At 39.8% G+C, this 23,118-nt stretch overlaps 1 protein-coding gene across 10 annotated transcripts in view; it reads left to right on the forward strand.

Moving 5' to 3' along the window:
* The window catches only part of NAV3 (neuron navigator 3), a 630,491-nt gene that overhangs the window by 393,304 nt on the left and 214,069 nt on the right, over positions 1 to 23,118 (forward strand). For all 10 annotated transcript variants that reach the window (XM_073000344.2, XM_073000345.2, XM_020804110.3 and 7 more), the window contains 2 exons: positions 8,756 to 8,873; positions 9,535 to 9,587. In XM_073000344.2, the coding sequence (XP_072856445.2) occupies positions 8,756 to 8,873; positions 9,535 to 9,587 (171 nt within the window). The remainder of the gene's footprint in view (positions 1 to 8,755; positions 8,874 to 9,534; positions 9,588 to 23,118) is intronic.

Below are 23,118 nucleotides of genomic sequence, written 5' to 3' on the forward strand. Positions count from 1 at the left end.
GTCACAGTCATCCCTCACCAAACTGCCATGTGTTAAGGAAAAAAAATGCCTATATGCATTCCATTGTATTTTGGTAGGTATCACTTTCAGATATGTCCATCCAGTGCACAGAGGAACAAGGGCAAAGTGAACAGTTAATATCACAGAAAGAGTAGTGAAACACAAAAATGTTGGGGTTCTTGCTCCTTTCTCTACGCATTTAATATAAGCTAGGAGACAGTCCCTTGACATGGTTATTGAGTTATCCAGTTCATTATACATGAAGCATGTCATTTGCTCTGTAGCATGGTTCCTGACTCCCTATGGGTATGAGCATTATCAGATATATATCAAACAACAATTTATTCTGCAGGTAAAGGTAGTGACACCAAAATCACCTGATAATCTCTTAAATGCAAAGGAGGGTTTTTCCCCCCCTCTTACAAAAAGTGTTGCTTCAGATCTCTTCTAATTGCGCATGTTACAGTTATGTGTAAAATTCGTATCTATATTTGGGCATCATGGACAGTATAACTTCCTTTGCTCTTTTAAGATAGAATTTCAAACAGTCAAAGAATGCTAGAAACAATAATACCAAGAGGAAGCTACTTCCTTGCTGAAGTTGCCCATTCTGTCTAGTGTTTCATTGTGAAAGCTCTACTCTGCACACTCCAGGACCACACAAATTCGGAATTTATTCTTTCATCTTGTCATCTTGTTGTTGAGGTCTGTTCAGCCTCAGACAATTCTGGCTCTCTGCAGGCAGTGCAAGCACTTTGGACTGAATATTGTTTTTAATAAAGAACAGTAGGTTAAGAATGAAAGAGGACTTTTAAAGGAAATGAGTAACTTGACCATTTGTTCCAGAGTTTAGTTACCGAGAAGTGTTAACAAAGTTAAGCGATGAGTCTGTGAGGACAGTTGGCAGTGACTAACGCTGTGTGTTTGTCTTCAGATGCAACGTTTAACAGAGTCTATCATCAGTGTAAAATTTTTACTGTAACAGGAAAAGATAATTGAAAGCTGAATGAACAAATAAACGGGTGTCTCTGCACTCTGCCTGGTGAGACATGTCTCTCACAAGAACTGGCACCCTGACAAAATAACGATGGTTTTTAATAAATGGCTTATTCACACCCTTTTGTCTGTAACATCACTTCTGTAATTTGCATGTTGGATGTGGGAGTGAACAGTGAGTTTATTTATATATTGGCTTGCAAGGAATTTCTTTCAAAACAGAATAGCAGAGAACGTCATTGGAAGAATGCACAAAACGATGTTATCACTTTGGCTTCCCTAGCACTGAGAGTGGTATAATTGGAAATTGAAATCTAAAACGGTGTATCTTAAAAGCATTAGATAATTACCAGCTGTCATAGCTGATAGTTCTATTTTAAAATAGATGCTCATGATGGAAAATACAGATTAAGTAAATACCACATCTGGAATGCTAATGACATGGAGTTTAGGAGCCGGCAGTGGAACATGAGAAGAATGCACCAGAGGCATGTGGAACTTTAAACAGGTGCTTATTTAAATTACAAATACCTTTATATTATAACTATTCCTGAAATAAATATCATTTCTGAAGGAACAAGTGCAACATAAAAGCAAGCAGAAGATAAAATAGTGGAGCATGGGGTTGGATATTAAAATGGTGGAAATATCCAGGAATTGAGATGTTAAACTGCCTTATATGGGTTACAGCAGGAGTGGGCAACATGTGACACATTCTGTAGGGCTCTGAATGTCCTGGGGCCACATTTTTTGAATTTTGTGAGGATAAGATTGCCATTAAAAACTCCCCTTGTGACCTCTGCAGTATTTGGGAGGTAATTTTGCCATGTTTTGAGTGGCCTCAGCACCTCGCTCCTTCATGCACTTTCCAGATGGGGGGGGGGGGGAAATGCTAGTAGAAGTACAAGGATAAAACCAACAATTCTTGTAAGAAAAAAAAATGAAATGTGGGAATATCTACCATTTTCCAAGAATGGGCATGTGAGGCCTGCTAAATTAGCATCTAGGGACGACCCTCTTCTCAGTTAAAGTATCAATCCATCTACTTCAGCAGGAACTGCATTGACTAGTTGCTGCTCCACAGTACTGCAGCCAGGTATCTTTCCCTGTCTTATCTGGAAATGTCAGGGATTTAACTGGGCCCTTGTGCATGCAAAACAAGTCATTTACCAGTGAGCTTAAGCCCCATCCCTAGGCATTTCCACACATGGCATTTAATTTAGAATTCACCACACAATTCTTATTCATTTTTTAATGGGTGACCACATGACAATCTAAGCAACACATTAACCTGTTGTGTTCTCCCTGTGCTGTTACATAATTGTTTTTACCTTGGGGGAAAAACATTTTCTGGAGGGTAAGCAGGGACTGATGGACAGGATTGATGGATTAACCACTAGTATTCTGGCATTGAAAAGGGATTAGGTCTTGATGCATGGCCTTGTCATGTCAGGCATGTGAAAGACAGTACTCTATAAAATTCAGAAGTGTCTTGGTGTGCATGTACGGTGCTATTTCTGTTGTGGTTGCTGAGACATTTCATTAAGAGGGACAGTGTGGGGGTGGCAGCATTTTCTTATCTTTGATTTCAGCATGATCTGTAATAGTGGAGGACCATCTCTCAAACCCATATATTCTGAATACAGAGAGAAAAATAATGGTTCTGGTCTCTTTATACCTCTGGCTATTTTAACATTCAAATGTGCTCCCCTCCCCAGTTTGTTTTTATGTCGATGTAAGCAAAATGACTTGTCCTCCAGAGAGCAAAGAAGGAAGAACATTTCTTCCTCTCTCCCCCCACCCAAATAATTCTGGCTTTCTGCATCATCATCGCAGAAACAACCTTGGGGTTTAAATGGCAGAGAATGCAAATGTTGTTCTCTTTGGCATTTTAATCTAGCAGTGGTTTCTGTTGAATTTTGGAGTGTTCTCAAAAAACATTAAAAGATCCAGGATTTTCTAAACTTTTTGGAAAATCTGGGATAATGTCCAAGTTAATTTGATAAGCACTTGCCCATCTTTATTTTACAAGATTTGTTGTTATGTGGCATGGGGAAAGGGAAATAGGTCAAAGATTATTTCTGCTACCTCGAAGAACCTACACAGGGTTTTATGTTGGTAGAACCAAAAGAGCTGATAAAACTCCACCTATAGTGAAAAGATTTTGCAGTTTTGGAACAGGCTGAATGGTGATTTCCCCCCCTCCTTTTTTGATTCTTTGGAACCAGCCCATTGATTGATTGATTGATTGATTGATTGATTGATTGATTGATTGATTGATTGATTGATTGATTGATTGATTGATTGATAGATAGATAGATAGATAGATAGATAGATAGATAGATAGATAGATAGATAGATAGATAGATAGATAGATAGATAGATAGATAGATAGATAGATAGATAGATATTCCATTTCTTTTTTTAGTCTTTCTTTGGTGGGATGGAGCCCCTTTTCCCGACAAGAGTCAACAGCAAGGATACTCTGTATAGATTCATCTGGGATCTAGACAGTGTTCATGTATAAGACTTACCTTGCAGAGAATTGCAATTGTTTGAATTGTTACTGTTATGTTCGAATTGTTACTGTTCTTTTGCATATGATACTATAGTCCAAGAAAACCTTTGTCCTAATAATGGTCTTTAAAGCACCGCAAGGGCTTGCTGTTTTTCTGCAGCAAGCTAAAATACAGATATCCCTTTGAAAGTGTGTTGCCATTAGAGAGCATAAATACTTGTTTTGGTTGTATCATCTCCACCTTCCATATAAACTGCCAACTTACTTCCATTGTTGACACCTTTGCTCTTAACTGTCAACACAGTATATCTCTAGAATACAAGCAGTACTTTCAACAATGTGATCTCTGTGTATGTGTTATTTTCACACTCTCCCATGGACATTGCAGGAAATTTAAACATAGGTGACAGAGCAAATGAATCTCTCTCAACAGAATGAGCCACTCCATGACTGCTGCATACAGTGAACTAGAAACATTGCTACCCCGAGGTCTGTGAATGACAAATCCAATGAATCTTTATGAAATACATGTGTGCATGCACAAACACACACACACACACACACACACACAGAGAGAGAGAGAGAGAGAGAGAGAGAGAGACAGATAGACACACACTTAAATAATTTCAATCTAGTACATACTGAATGAATGTACATACTATAGTCATTAGGCTTTCAACAAACTCTTAAAGAATATAAGGAGAACCCTTTTTGATCAAACAAAAACTACTGGCATTACGTTCTTAAAATGGCCAACTAGATGCATGCAAGCCAACAAACAGGAGAAGTGCAATAGTACCCTCTAGCTTTTGCGCCTAAGCAACAGGAATGGAGAGGCATACTGCCCCTGACTGGCACTAGGAAATAGCCATCATGTCATGTAGCCATTGAAACCTCATCCTCTGTGAAATGATAGTCTTGCAAGATAAATTTCCATAAAAATGTGGCTGATTTGCCAGAAGAGACCTGAATCTGAACTGGGATTATTCCTTGGATTATTCCCATTTTTAAAATCTTTGCTGATCAGAAATATGTTTTGGTGGTTCTCTAGTTTGATAGCAAGTATTCCTTCTTTGACGGATTGCTGCCTTGTCGTGGCGAAGGGGCTTGAGTAATTCAGAGAAGCTATGGACTATGCTGTGCAGGGCCATCCAAGATGGACAGGTCATAGTGGAGAGTTCTGACTAAACATGATCCACCTGGAGCAGGAACTGGCAAGCCACTCCAGTATCTTTGCCAATAAAACTCTATGAACAGAAACAAAAAGATAAAATATATGACACTGGAAGATGAGCCCCTCAGGTCGGAAGGTGTCCAACATACTACTGAGGAAGAGAGGAGGACAAGAACAAGTAGCTCCAGAGCTAATGAAGTGGTTGGGCCAAAGGTGAAAGGATGCTCAGCTGCAGACGCACCTGGAAGTGAAAGGGAAGTCCAATGCTGCAAAGAAAAATACTGCATAGGAACCTGGAATGTAAGATTTATGAATCTTGGTAAGCTGGATGTGGTCAAACAGGAGATGGCAAGAATAAACATTGACATCCTGGGTGTGAGTGAACTAAAATGGATGGGAATGGGTGAATTCAATTTAGACAATTATCACATCTACTAGTGTGGGCGAGAATCTTGTAGAAGAAATGGAGTAGCCCTCATAGTCAACAAAAGAGTGGGAAAAGCTGTACTGGGATACAATTTCAAAAATGATAGAATGATTTCAATACGAATCCAAGGCAGACCTTTCAACATCACAGTAATCCATCTTTATGCACCAACCACCAATGCTGAAGAGGCTGAAACTGACCAATTCTATGAAGACTTACAACGCCTTCTAGAACTGACACCAAAGAAATATGTTTTTGTCATTATAGGGGATTGGAATGCTAAAGTAGGGAGTGAAGAGATAAAAGGAACAACAGGAAAGTTTGGCCTTGGAGTTCAAAACGAAGCAGGGCAAAGGCTCATAGAGTTTTGTCAAGAGAACAAGCTGGTCATCACAAACACTCTTTTCCAACAACACAAGAGGCGACTCTACACATGGAAATCTTGAGATGGGCAATACCAAAAATAGATTGATCATATTCTCTGCAGCAAAAGATGGAGAAGCTCCCTACAGTCAGCAAAAACAAGACCTGGAGCTGATTGTGACTCTGATCATCAGCTTCTTATAGCAAAACTCAAGCTTAAACTGAAGAAAGTAGGAAAAACCACTGGGCCACTCAGGTATAATCTAAACCAAGTCCCTTATGAATCCACAGTGGAAGAACAGATTTAAGGAACTTGAATTGGTGGACAGAGTGCCTGAAAAACTATGGATGGAAGCTAATAACATTGTACAGGAGGCAGCAACAAAAACCATCCCAAAGAAAAGGAAATGCAAGAAAGCAAAGTGGCTGTCCAATGAAGCCTTGCAAATAGCAGAGAAAAGAAGAGAAACAATATGCAATGGAGATAGGGAAAGTTACAGAAAATTGAATGCAGACTTCCAAAGAATAGCAAGGAGAGACAAGAGGGCCTTCTTAAATAACAATGCAAAGAAATAGAGGAAAATAATAGAAAGGGAAAAGTCAGAGATCTGTTCAAGAAAGTTGGAGCTATGAAAGGAACCTTTTGTGCAAAGATTAACATGATAAAGGACAAAAATGGTAGGGACCTCACAGAAGTAGAACACATCAAGAAGAGGTGGCAGGAATACACAGAGGAATTATATCAGAAAGATGTGGATGTCTCGAACAACCCCAATAGTGTGGTTGCTGACCTTGAGCCAGACATCTTGGAGAGTGAAGTCAAGTGGGCCTTAGAAAGCATGGCTAACAGCAAGGCTAGTGGAGGTGATTGCATTCCAGTTGAACTATTTAAAATCTTAAAAGATGATGATGTTAAGGTGCTACACTGAATATGCCAGCAAGTTTGGAAAACTCAACCGTGGCCAGAGGATTGGGAAAGAGCAGTCTACATCCCAATCCCAAAGAAGGGCAGTTCCAAAGAATGCTCCAACTACCGTACAATTGCACTCATTTCACACACTAGCAAGGTTATGCTCAAAATCCTCCAAGGAAGGCTTCAGCAGTATGTGGACTGAGAACTCCCAGAAGTATAAGCTGGATTTTGAAGGGGCAGAGGAACTAGAGAATAAATTGCTAACATGCGCTGGATTATGGAGAAATTCAGAGAGTTCCAGAAAAACATCTACTTCTGCTTCACTGACTACGCAAAAGCCTTTGAATGCGTGGACCACAGCAAACTATGGCAAGTTCTTAAAGAAATGGGAGTGCCTGACCACCTTATCTATCTCCTGAGAACTCTTTACGTGGGACAGGAAGCAACAGTTAGAACTGGATATGGAACAACTGATTGGTTCAAAATTGAGAAAGGAGTACGACAAGGCTGTATATTGTCTCCCTGCTTATTTAACTTTTGTGCAGAATACATCATGTGAAAGGCAGGACTGGAGCAATCCCAAACCGGAATTAAGATTTCCGGAAGAAATATCAATAACCTCAGATATGCAGATGATACCGGTCTGATGGCAGAAAGTGAGGAGAAATTAAAGAACCTCTTAATGAGGGTGAAAGATGAGAGCGCAAAAAATGGTCTGAAGCTCAACATCAAAAATACTAAGACCATGGCCACTGGTCTCATCACCTCCTGGCAAATAGAAGGGGAAGATATGGAGGCAGTGACAGATTTTACTTTCTTGGGCTCCATGATCACTGCAGATGGTGACAGCAACAAAATTAAAAGACGCCTGCTTCTTGGGAGGAAAGCAATGAGAAACATAAACAGCATCTTAAAAAGCAGAGACATCACCTTGCCGAAAAAGGTCTGCATAGTCAAAGCTATGGTTTTTCCTGTAGTGATATATGGAAGTGAGAGCTGGACCATAAAGAAGGCTCACCACCAAAGAATTGATGCTTTTGAATTTTGGTACTGGAGGAGACTCTTGAGAGTCCTCTGGACTGCAAGGAGAACAAACCTGTCAATTCTGAAGGAAATCAACCCAGAGTGTTCACTGGAAGGACAGATCCTGAAGCTGAGGCTCCAATACTTTGGCCACCTCATGAGAAAAGAAGACTCCTTGGAAAAGACCCGGATGTTAGGAAAGTGTGAAGAAAAGAGGAGAAGGGGACGATAGAGGATGAGATGGTTGGACAGTGTCATCAAAGCTACCAACATGAATTTGACCAAACTTGTGGAATACAGAAGGGCCTGGCAATCTTTGGTCCATGGGGTCACGAAGAGTCGGACACAAGTTAACGACTAAACAACAACAACAACATTCCTTCTTTGCATTGAAACTCTGTGTGGCTAAACAGGTCAGTTTGAGTATACACACAATCACTATAAATATATATTACTTACCAAGAATGGATATCTACAGCACTCAAAATCCTGTATTCCCTATGCTCAGATGATTTGAGCCTTCTTTCACTTTTTGTCCACCTTTTCTTTCGTGTGATTCTAGGAAACCCACAAGCCATCCTTTGCTGGTTGTTTCTTGATGGAAAAATAAGTTTGTTTGTTTGTTGATTTATTATATTATATTATATTATATTATATTATTAAAAGGTACATATCCTTTACATCCTCTACATAGGCAGCAGCCATTATAGCTAGATTGCTTTCTGGAAGCACAGATAGCTGTCAAATAGATATGCTGTAGACATGCAATATTTATACATACATTTAAGTTCAAATAAGTTTTGTCAGAAAAAATTGTTAGAAGATACCTGTGAATGTGCTTCTGTTCATTGGCTTCCTGTTTGCTCCTATATAGCACTAAAACGTTAAATACAGCAGAACTGCAGGAGGAAACTGGAAATACATTTTTCAGAATTATATACTTCTAAAAAGTAACAATAAAGGAAGTGGGAACATAACATACAAAACATAAAAGAAGAAAATGTCTGATGTGGTTTTCAATCTTAGTCTATTTCTGTGAATCAGATTAAACTGAAACTGATTTTTGACAGGAGTTTTCTTGGCAGTCCTAAAGGGGTTTTTGCTTTGTCACAGTGACTTGATGTTTCATTGTGTAATAAAATGATTCATTCAAGGTTGAAGTTAAAAAAATGGCACAGGGACAAACTTTTTGAAATATGTTTAGTTTTTTCAGATCTTTCCCCCCCTCCGACTCCTTAAACTGGAATGTTCTTCAGAGCTCTGCTCATGTAGAAGCCAGCATTTGACTTAAGAATTTTTATTGTCTCTCTTTCTTTCTCCACTTTTCCATCTATTCTGCAGATTTACACTGACTGGGCTAACCATTATCTAGCAAAATCTGGCCACAAGCGGCTGATCAAGGACCTGCAACAGGACATTGCAGATGGAGTTCTGCTAGCAGAAATCATCCAGATCATCGGTAAGACCTGTACTTGTAGCCACAGCACACTATGTCTTCTGGAGGGAAAACCAAAGAGAGGTAGAGCTGATTTAACTTTGAGATGGGCTCTCATAGAGAAACTTGATGCAGCCTCTTATCTTCCGGATGTGCACTTCTGCTTTTTTATTACTTATTTTTACAATACCAAGAAAAGTTGTGTGTGTGTGTGTGTGTGTGTGTGTGTGTGTGTGTGTGTGTGTGTGTGTGTGTGTGTGTGTGTGCATTTTGAACTGTCTGCTTCACAATTTTTTAAATGACCAGAGCACTATGTTTCACACACTTGGCGTTGTCTGAAATGAATGCTTCATTAAGCCATATGTCTCCAATGTGTGCATTTTATTAGCCGCAGTGGTTTATACTTTCTGCAATGACTTGAAACTGTATCCTGATCCCACAAAGACAATTGTGGAAGACTTCATGTCAGCAGTCATTTGGCAGGAGCTGGAGAATTAGTAGCAACCTCCTTTACACTTTTCTTTTGCCTGATTTTTGCATGGGGAGGGAAGGGCTGCTAACAAGATAGATTGTTACTGTAAGGCTTCAGCCTGACATTTCATGATCTACAGAATACTCAGTGTGCCTTTCTTACTTTCTGGTGTTTATTGCCAACCCTTTTAACCCTTACTGTTTTTTTCTTCAGCAAATGAAAAGGTTGAAGATATCAATGGCTGCCCTCGAAGCCAATCTCAAATGGTAAGTATATAAAAATTATTTTTGTGTTATGATGCCACATTTACATTTTCCTGTAATGTGCACTATTGGCTTAGAGTTAATTATAGTATATTTACGTTTTTGTTTTTTGTTGTTTTTCTGTTTTGTTAAACATAGGCTTGTTTCATTATCTTTAAACAGAGAATGTAAAGAAGCAGAACAAGAATATACTTCCAGCACTGGTGAACAGATTGTTAATGTACTATTTTAACAATCCTCTGTGTCCTTCAGATTTATACAGATAAATTCATTCCAAAGCTGCTTTAAAGACAGCAAAAAGCAGAACCAATTTTAAGTGGAGTCTTTGTGTCTGGACTATTGGTTTGAAAGACAGAGCTTGCCAACTTTTAATGAATATAAATAGTCTTTCTGCTTGTCCACAATGAAGTCCAGTTAAATTGCCCAACTATGATTTTTAGACATAGCTCTTGAGGCATGTGTTGCTTATACTGGAAGAGACAGGGCTAAAAAACGGAAGCACTTCAAGAGAGTGTATATTCCAAAGCAGTTATTCTGATTTGGAGAATCTTAATTTCTGTAGCCTTCATTGATTGCTGACCAGTAATGACTTTTCCGTTAAGACTGTGGGATGCTTTTAAAATTGTAAGATGTTATGGAAATTACACTTCCAATCTCTTTTATCTCAAGTTCCCCACTTTGCTTAATTCCTGGTTGCTGCTGTTTGTTTTTACGAAGTTTACAGGGTCGTGTTTATAGTCTCATGTAAGTTAGTTATTGCTTGGTGGCATAACAATATTTAGTCATATTTTGGGTGAAAGCTGTGCTAGATCCATGACTGAGGAGCCTGCTAACATTCAGTATAATGGAAGACCTTGTGAAATATAATAAAAATTAGAATACTGGTGAATCAATACCCTAGTGAAGTTTGTCCCTACACTGTGGCTCACGTTGATGGCTGATAGGTGAAAGAAAAGAGATGCCAATACAGGTACAGGCCAGGAAAGGCAAGACAAAATAAAATGAGCTTAAGAGTAACATGACATAATGTTATTGCCCCGATCTGACCATGCCGTAAGAAAGGCATGAGGAAATAGCATGCTGCATCAAAGCTTTCTGCATGTAAAATGTTTATAGCTACATGAGTTTGAACACGTAGTGCTAGGAAAGAACAGAAATATGAAATCTTAGGATCTGTGATAATCAGTGGAATAAAACCTGAAGGAAGAACAAGGTTGGCTGCTAGTGTTAACTGCTCTTCATAACAAAAGGACAGTGACTTTTTCACAGAGAGAATTAGGTCAGTCCCAGCATCACTGTGGGTAGACATCCCTGGTCAAAAAGATGATACTGTACGTCTCTTGGGAAATTCTGTCTCTTCCCTAATCAACACTAATTTGGTGATGAAGAAAAACAGGGACACGGTTAAAATATATAATGCTGAACTTTCAGTTAACTCTGCCTTGTTTGAGTAAATGCACATTCTTAGCATCACAAAGACATAAAATTTCTTGATATGAGAAATTATCATGACTTAGATCAGTTAGTCACTGAGCTGAGAAGAGGGGAAATGACCCTTGATTTTATACTGATTGCCATCCAGAGTCTTGCTAGACATATGGAACAGTGAACATGATACTGCCAAAGTAAGTCACCCCATAAAGAGAGTGGAAATGTCTTGAAATTCCAGTTCAATCATACTTAATTTCAGAAGAGAGAATGTCTTCAAATAGAGTATCAAAGATGGAGGGGAGGAAGAAAAGAAGGAAGGTCAAATCCCTTTAGAAAGCTTTTATGATATTTTAGATGCAAGCACCCTGAACAAATCCTTGACAGCAAGATCAGGAAAAACACAGCCTGACACACCTGCTTCTAGCAGAAGAGACAGAGCTGCATTTTCCCAGTTCTGCAAGCTATATCTGATATCTTTGTCTTCCCCTACCTTTAGGCTTACAGCAAAGAACCTTGGGACAGGGGAAAGCCAGAGCCAAGATGGCTCAGTGCTTACATAAAAAATTTGCCCACTGAAGAATATAGACCTCAAATCCCAGCATAGTCAGCAAGAATAACATAGGACACATAGTGAAGAGGAGAAGGCCCAATGGGAGGGGGGGTTTCCATGAGGTAGCATGACATACAGCATTACATTCATTTTAAAAATGCTGAGGATCCTATTGTCCCATATTGGTGACACAGCTCCCAGTTGCTTGGGCATTGGTACTTTCTCCTTGCTGCTTTCAAAATCTGAAGACTCAGTTGTGCTGTTCGTGTCTTTTTAAACTATCAGGTCATCCTTCTGTGATTCTCTAAGTATGTAGGTGAGTGTAGGGGTTTGTTCTGCTTCTTTAAGGGAGTGGACACAAGTTTTTGCATTTATCTCTACAGGGGTATTTTGCATTTTTTCAGAAACCCTGAAGGGGGGGACAGTTTTAGTCTTGATCTTGCACTGGAGGCAGGGAATCTTGTGGCACTTTAAATTCTTCATCTGGGCCTCTTGTCCCATCGAGACACCTTACACAATTAAGAACAGCAAACTGAATGAATATTCTTTGCATCACTTGGCTCCTCTTGTGTTCCAAAGTCTGCTGAATAACCCCAAACTCTGCTACTTAGTTATGTCAAATGAGTTTGTTTTTTTAAAAACACTACAGGGGTTGTCAATGTAAATGCGGGACTGACTCCCATTCAATATGTTCTTTCATGGAGGTTAAATTATATAAAAAAAAAAACACAACAAAAACCTGTCCAGTTCTAAAACCTTTGTGCTGGTCTGCTCAGAATTGGTAGTTGCTGGTCATTTTTTAAATGACACGAATGCAGTATACCTCTATTGGCCTCAAGCTGAGATTGTAACTTAGCAGCTGGAATGAGGAAGAGGAACAAAGCCAATCTAATGCTTGCAGTTTGAGTATGAGTATCATATGGTTCACCTGAAGGTGAGAAGTGTAAATGAGAAGTGGTAAGCTAGGCAATGTCAGTCCATACTCTGTATACAGAATTAAACCAGAACATGTGAGTTAAAAAAAGGAAGCACCATTTTTTTAAAAAATGTGTCAATAAATTAAATAGTTCTAGGTTAGTGGAAAATTATGTTTGCTACTTGAATGGTCAACTGTGTTTCTTCAGAAATTAGGACATTGAAGTATAAGGCTTAGTTAGAGCAGTCTTCTCTTCTTTCAAATGTTAATATTTGGGAATATTCATCATGTATTCAGGAGGCATGCTCTAGCCCTACCCCCCCCCCCCCGGTTCATATCTTCCATTGTCCTGAATGCATATGGAGTGACAAATTTGAATAGAAGCACTTGTGCTGTCTGTGATGGCTCTCCATGTGAACTAGAACCTTCCTTCAGCATTCTCACTGAATGGGTCAGATCCTGTTGTGCAGCTCTGCATATGCAACAGGAATGATGTCATCATGAGTGGCAAATTAGATCTGATTAAATGCTTTTTTTTTTTGGTGATTTGGGGTGCACACAATTTTTTCATATTGTGTATGAGTCACAAAATAACCTTTAATTAGCAGTGATTTGCTACTGTTGCTGGTGTTGTCCCACTGTGCACATGGAGCTGTGTTACAGGATTTCAGCCAGTGTTCCCTAATGCTGATGTTTGAATGAAACTTTGGTGAGTGCCATTCAGAGAGGTACCAGCCCTGGTCTAATTAATATTTTTTTATCCTGGTGAATAAGGGTTAGAAAGGCAACAGGCCCTTGTGCCACTAATTGCAATATTCTATGGAAGGGATGAGGGGCTAGTAGTTATTCAGATGTTATAGACAACCCTTTCTGATCATTAGTGGCTGAGACTGATGGGAGACAGGACTCCAACAACATTTAGAGATGTCACAGGAAAAGGTCAGCTACTTAGATTCTTCCTGAGCATGCCTAGCATGCTCTCATAGTCTAACCAGTAGCAGTTGATGAAGGGAAATACAGCATCAGAAGAATGTGCAGTGAATATTTTTTTTTCAGAATGCAATATAATTCTTAATTTTTCTTCTAAAAATATCCAGCAGTTAACATTTTTTGTGTGCACTGTTGTGAATCTGGAAATAGTTTAAAATGCTAGGGTGGCCTCTATGTAGTGAATCTGTTTCATATTAAAAAGCTATTGTCAAGACTGTTCTGTGCTTAGGCCAGTGCCTGTTGTCAGTGATGGACTGGATGGGAGAGAACAAACTGAAGCTTAATCCAGACAAGACAGAGGAGCTCCTGCTTAGCCACAAGGCAAATCAGGGGATAGGGATTCAGCCTATACTGGATGAGGTTACACTCCTTCTGAAAAATCAGGTTCGCAGCTTGCGTGTGCTCCTAGACGCAACCCTGAGCTTGGATCCTCAGGTCTCAGTGGTCGCCAGGAGAGCATCTGCATAGATAAAGCTCGTGTGCCAGCTGAGCCCGGTTCCTTGAGATGTCTGATCTGGCCATGGCGACACATGCCTTAATTACACATCTTCTGGATTACAGCAACACATTCTACATGGGGCTGCCTTTGAAGAGTGTTTGAAATGCTGTAGCCAGACTGCTGACTGGCACTGGTTATAGGGAGCATGTAACTCCCTTATTAGAACAGCTTCACTGGCTTCCAGGCTGTTTCTGGACCCAATTCAAAGTGGTGGTTATTACCTATAATGCCCCTGTACAGCTAGGGTCCAAGCTATTTGAAGGAGCATATCACCTCATAGGAGCCTTCTGGAATTTTAAGATCTTGGGCTGTCTATTAATATACACAATTGTCCCAACAAAGTACAGTTTATGGATTCCATTTTCTGGGACTGGGTTTGAGTTTTGTTCCCATCTCCCCTCCCCTATTTTCTGCTTCAAACTTTCTCTTGGGAGAGGAAGGTTTGTACCTAATTTGTACCACTGAATCCAGAAATAGATGTTAGAAATAAGAATTTGTGATTTGTAATGAATGTGAGCATCGGAGTGTCATGACCTTTTCTCACCTCTAGAAGTGGGCAAGTCAGCTTGCTTTGTTTGATGACTAGTCTTTTAGGATAGAAACATGAGATGCCTTTGAAGTATGATTTCACAAAGTGGAAAAAGTGCCTCAATCATATTTCTGCAACTTTAATGTCTTTTCAGTTCTAATTGTGAGCTATCTCTAACATCATCTTCCTTCTGAGCCTCTTCTCCCAGTTAACAAATCTGTAACCAAGCTGAAGAACAAAAATTGGCATCTACACCATTGGTTCCCAACCTTGGGTCACCCAGGTATTCCTGAACTACAACTCCCAGAAGCCTTCACCACTAGCTGCTCTGGCTGTGGTTTCTGGGAGTTGCAATCTCTTAGCAAGTTTTCGAAAGAATAGAAAACAATTTCTGATAGCTCAGACTTACAACTGGCATATTTTGTAGCAAAGTTCAAAATTAAATTAAATTTGAATGCTATTGATTTTACAGAGTCCCTCTCCCCTTAAAACATATTTATCTGTCTGATTTTATTCAAACTCTGTTAGCCAGGCTTGTAATACTGCAAACAGATACTCTATGTGCACACCTGTTGGTTATGGGAATGAATACATTTCTCTTGGGGTAAGAGAAGGATTAGAAAAATATGTTGGTTTCATCACAGTATATTTATATGATCTTATCAAAGGAAAGCATGCTAAAGATATAAAGAATGTCCAGAATGCCTCCCACTGTTCAAAATAGCATCCATACCAGCATCATCGTTTTCTCTGCGTAGTGTTAAAATGACTCACAGAATCATGTGAAAACTGGACTATGGAGAAATGGGACAATTATATGTCTCCTTTTAAATGGGATTATGATGTATCTCCCTTTATCTGTGATAACCTAGTAACCAGTGGGGCAGGGTTAAGGGCCTCCCTCTGGTTAAGAGCTGTGAAGGGCCAGGGCATATCCTCTGCATGGGAGAGACCTGTTGGATAGCTCAGTGGTTTAGCATCTGACTGCAGAGGTTGGGAGTTTGATTCCCCACTGTGCCTCCTTGACAGGCCCTGGGCCTGATGATCCATAGGGTCACTTCCAACTTTGCAGTTCTAAGATTAAACTGATTTGTCAAACTTGGTGCTAATCTACATATTTAGATAACGAAGTGACAAAGTGTTCTCTGAATGTACCAGAACTTGTTAAGGGCTGAAATCCAACCCTTCCATAGCAAATGTCCTCTGCACGAGAGGAAAATGGTAACCTTATCTTTTGCATCCTGTGCTAGCTTTCTGTGTAAATGTTTTTTGATGGTGTAGTGTATTGAAAAGGACAGGCCAAAATCCTCCTGGCAGAACTCTACCTGCACAGCAGGTGTTACCTCACTGTGGTAGTAGTAACTTGAAAAAGTTCCTTTTTCAGTTTTGGGATACATATAAATGAGTCTAATTGTATGTCATCATCCATATTCTGAAAAATCTTTATTTTTTTATTCTGTAATTGCTAGTGATATCATTCTTGCTGCACAGGCAAGGATATTGGCTGCAGGGTCTTTGCCAGGCTTGACAAGATCCATTGCAAAACACTCTAGTGAAGGCTCTCTTCCATTTTTGGATCTTCGTCGGCTTACCTGCGAATGTTGGGCAGCACTGTGAGTAGTGCCTGGCATCTGGAACTAGCCACCATTTCAATTTCTCAGTGCATGAAACAGTCCAGTATTGGGGCTATTTACTTGTCATCTTGATTCAACCACTATCCACTGCTTAAAATGTTGAGCTGAAAGGGCAAGGTGGGCATCAAAGGTAGGTCCAACCAGCTGCCTTAGCATGCCAGGTGTTGATGCCAGCACTTTAAAAAGTTACCCACCCCTATATTTTAACATGAGGCAGAAAATTAAGGTGTGTGAGTTCCTTAATTTAAAAGAAAATTTAATTTGGGACCCTCACCAGGACACGGCAGCATATTAAAAACAAAAAACAGAAAACACCTTACCTATCCACTAAAAGATAGCACTCAAGGCAACTTATCAACTTAAAAATGCAATAAATAAATTTTAATTTGATTTATTTCAAATATTTATATCTTATCTTTCTTGCATAGGCCCTGAAGTTGGGAAAAATAAAGCATTAAATAAACTGGAAATGAAGAAAGACACAAAAATACAACGTAGCCACAAAATTATTCAGCTTTGGGAGAAGGACTCCAAAAAAGTGCTAGAGCACTACTTGCAGTTTTGACTTGCAGAAAGAGAATCAATTCAATCTGTAGCCACTTTAGGTAAGACTGGGAAAGATCCCCATTTGAGACCCTGGAGAGCTCCTGCCACTTAGCATAAACAGTACTGAGATGGAGAGACCAAAAGTCTGGCTCACCATGAGACAGTTTCCTATGTTCAGTGGAATAGCAGAGACCGCAGAGAGTCACATAAACTTCCAAAAACAAAACTTCTTGAACTTCACATTGAAAAGCCAACATATCTACAGGGGTAGTCTGTGTCAAGAACTCTAAAACGAATAGACAGTGTATTACTTTGGGATTTTAGTCACTCTTTTAAAGAGGCTCGTTCCAAATATGAGGCAGACTTGGAGATGAATGACAATGTTGTAATCTTTGAAAAGCTTCCTGAAGCAGGAACTTTTGAAATCAATGAAACTTCACTGACACAGAATTTGCAAAGATCAGTGTGTGAAGCTAATCAGATCCATGCCTCTGTGTTTCATAACTAGACATGGGGATGAATTTTGAAAAAGAATCATGATACTCGTGGGAAATTGCTGATCTGTTAAATATTCGTCTCAAGTAATCAGCCCTTCCCCTTCCTCTCCCTACCTTAGCCCCCCCCCGCCAACACTCCCTTACCGTAATTGTCACTGCCCCTGCCAAGGTCTCCATCAGGCCACTGCAGCCATGATGCGTAAAAAGGTAAACTGGCTGCCCTTTGCAAAGATGGTGGCTGCAGTTTAATTTAGGGTAGGCAAGCTGCAGCTGCCAATTTTGCAAAGGGCAGCCTGGATTCCAGGCAGTGCGGCAGGATGACTTGCTGAAATGGTGAGTCGTACCCATCTCTATTCATAACCCATTTAGACAAACACACACACACACACACACACACACAAAGAGGTGTGTCAAAAGCACAGGATATTGATTATGCAGAAGCTGAATTGAAAGATGAATTATGAGAGTCTGTACAGTATGGAGAGAATAGTCGTAGCATATGGGAAGGATCTAATTATTGGAAACCTCCCTTCAGGCCATGACTTCTTTCTTAGCCAATGTCTTTTGGAAATGTTGCCAGGAATTTGGGGCTTCCCATGGCCCAAACCAGTAACAAGGACTCATCTATTGATCTATTAATTGGTAGCTTAACCTCTGCCCATAGTAGAGATGTGAAGAGTGAGAGGAGAACAAAGAGGACTCCCCACTCACACTTTCCACAATCTTCAGTAGCCTGGACAAAGCCAGTGTCCTCCCTCTGTCAGAAGGAAAGCAGTTCTTCAAGGATGGAATGAACACATCTGATGTTTTCAGTTTTAAAAGGCCACATTATAGGGCCGTAGCTATCACCGTTCTGCAAAACATGTGGAAGTTGCACAAAAATGATTGAGTTGATAGCACCACAAAATATCTTGCCTTTTTACAACATGAGGAGAAAAAAATGCAGTTCTTTGCCCTCACTTGTGAGAAAGAAACAAGCAAGCATTTACATATCTGAAATTGTTATTAAGTATTATCAAGTTGCTCCCAACTTACAGTGGCCCTGACATTGTTATCAAGGTTTGTGGGTTATTTAAGGAGTGGTTTTATCGGTGCTACCTCCCAGTTCATTTCCATGGTTGAGCAAGCAGTTTCCTGAGGCCTGGTCTGTACGGTTTCCACTGCACCACATTGGCTGTTATATCCTGACTCCATAGCAAGGTAAAAGCCAGTGCTTTTGGGATTGCTGGTGAAGGTAACGCCAAAACCATGCACCGAGTCTCCTTTTAATTGACTTAGGATAATCAGAGATATAAGGTTGCCTTGTAATTTTGTTCTGAATCCCCTCCTCCAAGGCGGGCACAGCTGATTGGCTCCTGAGATGAGGCCCCAGTTCCATAGCAGTCGGGTGCAGGACGGTGTAGTAAGCTTGTCGTCTCATACCAATCTCCTTGTTTCCCATATAATAAGTGGGAAGTGATGTTTCATATACCTCCACAACAAAACTGTGACTGCTTGTGCCAAAGTATGGGGCCGAGATCTGAGAATGTGTAGCCCCCAATGCAGTTCCCTTAGAGTTCACACCAGTACTCTGCTCACTTTGTCGCCCCCTTTAAATGGCATGCTGTGTGATCTTTCAAAGGCACTCCACTTGCTCTCCACCAGTATTCTGTACACACACTCTCCTTCCCTTCCAAAAACAGGGACCTTTCTCACATTTGCTTCATTTTTTTTAACTGTTAGAAAAGATTGGGTGTGCTGAGGGGAATCTGCAATCACACTTACATCTTTGTTTGGCCTCTAAGCTGCCCTACATGTGCCCAAGGCATGCATGGGAAATAACGTGTCAGGCAGTGCTATAGATTTCTGCTGCAGGATGCCCAATTTCTTTTCCTTGAAAGAAGGAAAAGGCACTGAAGCCTGGCAAAGTCCCTGTGGTGAGGGCAGAGAACAAACAGAGACAAAAGGAAAGGGGTTCAGGAGTGTGGAGAAAACAAAGCAAAGAGAGCAAGAGAATGTGTGTGCTGAGGCAAGAGAGTAAATTATAACAACAATGAGTGTTAGAGTAGCATTCCATTAATTCTCCATAGTTAAACACTGAAGGCTGCATGTATTCTGGGCTCACATACTTAGGCTAGCTTGTCTTCCATTGATTAAGAGTTGATTGGATATCATAATCCTTCCAGCCCATCAGGATATATATGTACCAAGCAGCATTAGATTGTACCCCCACCACTTCACCACTGGACTGCTTGCAGATCCCAATAACCTGTCTGTGATCCTGTCTTTCATGACATGTAAAGTAGTGTTAGTAATCTGCTTTGATATGGGTTCCTGCATTGAGTAGGGGTTGGACTCCATGGCCTTATAGACCCCTTCCAACTCAATTATTCTATCATTTGAAGAACTGCCCATTCTTCTTTGAAGCAGGGGTATGGAACTCCTGGGTCACAGGCCAAATTTAGTCCACCAATCCACCAAGCCAGCCTTTAATGACAACAAATCCCCTTCTGCTGCCTAAATTCCACTCTTCCTAAAGGGGAAAGTCATTTTGCTCCCTCCTCATTTTTTGTGGTTTCAGACTGCTGGCTAAGTCTGAAAATCAAAAAAATGGAAGAAGGTGGAAGAGGATCAAAGCCAGTTGGGTACTTAGTTTGAAACAAAGGTTGATTGCAGATAAGGACTCAGACTTTTTCTAAATAAAACAAACAATTAAAAAAAAACTACTAGAGCTTGCCAGCCTGCCTGGTGCTGTCTTTCCCACCTGTTGATGGTGGTTGTCTGGTGGTTTCTAGATCAGGTTGAGAACGTATTTTACACATAATTACAGTACATCTTGCATGACCATGGGGTCACGAAGAGTCGGACACAACTAAACAACTAAACCACAACAACATCTTGCATAAGAAATGAGCACTTTTCGTGCATTCTACACAAGGAACAAGTGAAATCTGTTCAATTTCCTGCAAGTTCTTCTCAGAAAATCTTTTGATCAGCATTCTTAAAGCAAGAAAGAAATCTGCCCCCCCAGAGTTCCCCCCCACACACACTTCATTAACCTACAGAGAGCGAGATACTCAGATTCTTTGTAAGTAGGGACCATTGGATGACTAGAGAGTGCCTTGATTTCACACTGTAGTTTAAATGTATAAATATTTAAACTGTTTAACCATTTCTGGAGCAGAGTGGCTAGGATGGAAATATAACCTTTATTCTGTTAAACAAAAGTTCATTCTTCTGGGTCAGATTGCAAAGTTCCCCAGGGAGTATCTCCGTAAGAATCAATTAAGCCCTTGCAATGATAAATTTCAGCTGTTTCTGCTAGAAACCATGCTCTTAGTTAGAGCCGCCACATCTTTTACAAGAAGAATGGCAATTGTAATTAGCAGCAGGATTAAGCTTGGTAAAGATTAGCAAATGGATATAAATCTAGAAAACTTTATTGTGAGAGATTTTATGAACTTAAATTGAAGCCATCTAAATGTGCCTTTATTGCAGTCGTTATTATCAGTTATAATGAGATATGCAGTAAAAGAGGAAGAAAAAGTCAAAGAAGCATTTGAGTTTCCTATTGAAGTCACTGTTTGACCTCCGGGGATTAAGATTCAAATTACCTAAGGAAATTTTTAAAAATTACACTTTTCTCATTTCATCAAAATATTTGTCATAAAGTCACACTTTATGCATCATATTACTTATGAATTGACATGGTAGTTCTGTCTGAAAACTACATCTTGGAAATAATCTGTGGTGAGTAGTTAGTTGGAAAACTGTTTTACAATATTTTTCTCACTTGGCAGAAAGACAAAACGGTATCCCCCTCCCTGTTAATAATAATTAGTGCTCACACTAAAGAGGAAATGGCCAAGCTCTGAGGGGCTAAGGTTGCCTTGCGACTTCTAGATATGCAACTCTTCTCCATGGTTCTGAGGGTGGAATAAAGAATGATAAATAACCTGAGGCTTGTCATCAAGCAAGCATCCTAAGTTGCATTAGCAAATGTTGATAACTGCAATATTGTTTTATCTCTGTTGCTGGCCTTCGGGTAAAATATAATCTTCTGATTGGCATCATTTCCATAAGAGACCAGCCCAGAAGATCTTCAGCATACCAGGAATTATTTTTTTCTAGGAGAAAATGTTTCTTCAACATACCTGTCATATCTGTCATGTGCATAGCTTTTCGGAACTGGTACCACGCTGATGTTTGGATAGGTTTTTGAGATAATTTCTGAAAGTGTCAAAAATATGTGTCCTATTTTATTGGTGTCTTGGCAAATTTTATAAGCTAAAAATATGCATCAAGAAGGGCTACTTAAGAATAAGAAATATGTGTTTTGTACATTTGTTAGGTGCTTCTGCTGGTTGATTGATCTGCTGCTTTCCTTCTGGGGAGGTGCAAGTAAATTATCCTTATAGTTCATTATCTTTTCATTATGCCTGGTATCATTTCTGCTGATAGTTTTGCTAGTGGAAAAACACATTTTGTGCTTTGCTCACTGCTATTATTTTGGATTTAACCTTCTGTTTGCAGTAGTCATCTTGTTAATATTTTATTGAGTTTTGTTTTCGATTTATATCAGCACATCAAACACCGCTGTAACCACAAACATGCGAACCAGTAGAGGACAAAAAGGCTGGTAGAGGCAGGATGGAAGGCAGGAAAGAGAAAGGAGAAGGGTGTGGGTTAGTGTTGGCTGTGCAACTCATCATGAATTATCCTATATCATTGCATATTTCATTATGTTTGGAAGCAGAGGAGGTGAAGTCTGCCAGAGGAAGGAAATGAAAGCTTGTTTTAGTAATCCCATAATCAATTATAATAAATAGGTTTTTTTAAATAGGTAAAGCAGTGATGGCATTTGTATTCCACAACTGAATTATTCACATAAATCTATCAGCTAGCAATTATTGGACATCACTCCACCCCATCCGGTCTTGTTTTGTGGTTTTCCTTCTGTAAAATATTATAACAGTGTATTCAGTGTAGTCACTGGTTATTCCACTCAGCAGCACCAACAGGAGGAAATAAAGCTTTTGCTGAATTAAAATGAAATTTTGAAGTATGGGCAATTTGCTAACTTCTGATTACAGTAATGCCTCGAATTGCGATGTTAATTCGTTCCAGTGAAATCGAAAACATCGTAAAGCGAAATTAAAAAGCCCATAGAAACGCATTAAAACCTGTTTAATATGTTCCAATGGGCTTAAAACTCACCGTCCAGCGAAGATCCTCCATAGGGTGGCCATTTTCGCTGCCTGTCTTGCGAGGAATCCGTACCTAAACACAGCGGGGAGCCATTTTATTTACCCGGTGGCCATTTTGAAACCACCAATCAGCTGTTGGAAAATCGTCGTTTTGCGAAGAATCAGTTCCTGAAGCAGGGAACCGATCATTGCAAAGCGAAATTCCCCCATAGGAAACATTGTTTTGCGATCGCGAAAGTGATCGCAAAAAGTTCATTGTAATGCGATTTCATCGATAAACGAAGCGATCGTAATGCGAGGCACCACTGTACTTCTGATTACATGTTTAACAATATGTATTGGTCAGGTTAAATCAATACAACAATACATTCAATTATGTATTACTTTTATATTATGCCTTTCTTTCATGACAATGCTTACAGTGGACTGAAAAGCTCCATCTTGGGCATGGACTGGGGTCAGGCCAGAGCACAATTGCCCATATGTTGTGTGATCACCAGGAAATAGTTCATATTGGACCATGTGACAGGCAGACCAAAATACAAGCTATATGCCTGCTTCCTGTGTGATCACACCCTTAATTTCACAAAGTTGTTGTATCATAAGCCTTCAGATATACTGTATTCTGTTCCCATCTCAAACAACAGTTTTCTGAATCTATACTATAACTAAGAAGTTGTGAGGGCTTTAATGGTTCCCAAAATGGCATTGAAGCTTGAATGTAAATATAGAATTCCCACAGTTGTAGGTGATTGT

Source organism: Pogona vitticeps, chromosome 5 (assembly GCF_051106095.1).
Source record: "Pogona vitticeps strain Pit_001003342236 chromosome 5, PviZW2.1, whole genome shotgun sequence".
Classification (NCBI taxonomy): Eukaryota; Metazoa; Chordata; class Lepidosauria; order Squamata; family Agamidae; genus Pogona; species Pogona vitticeps.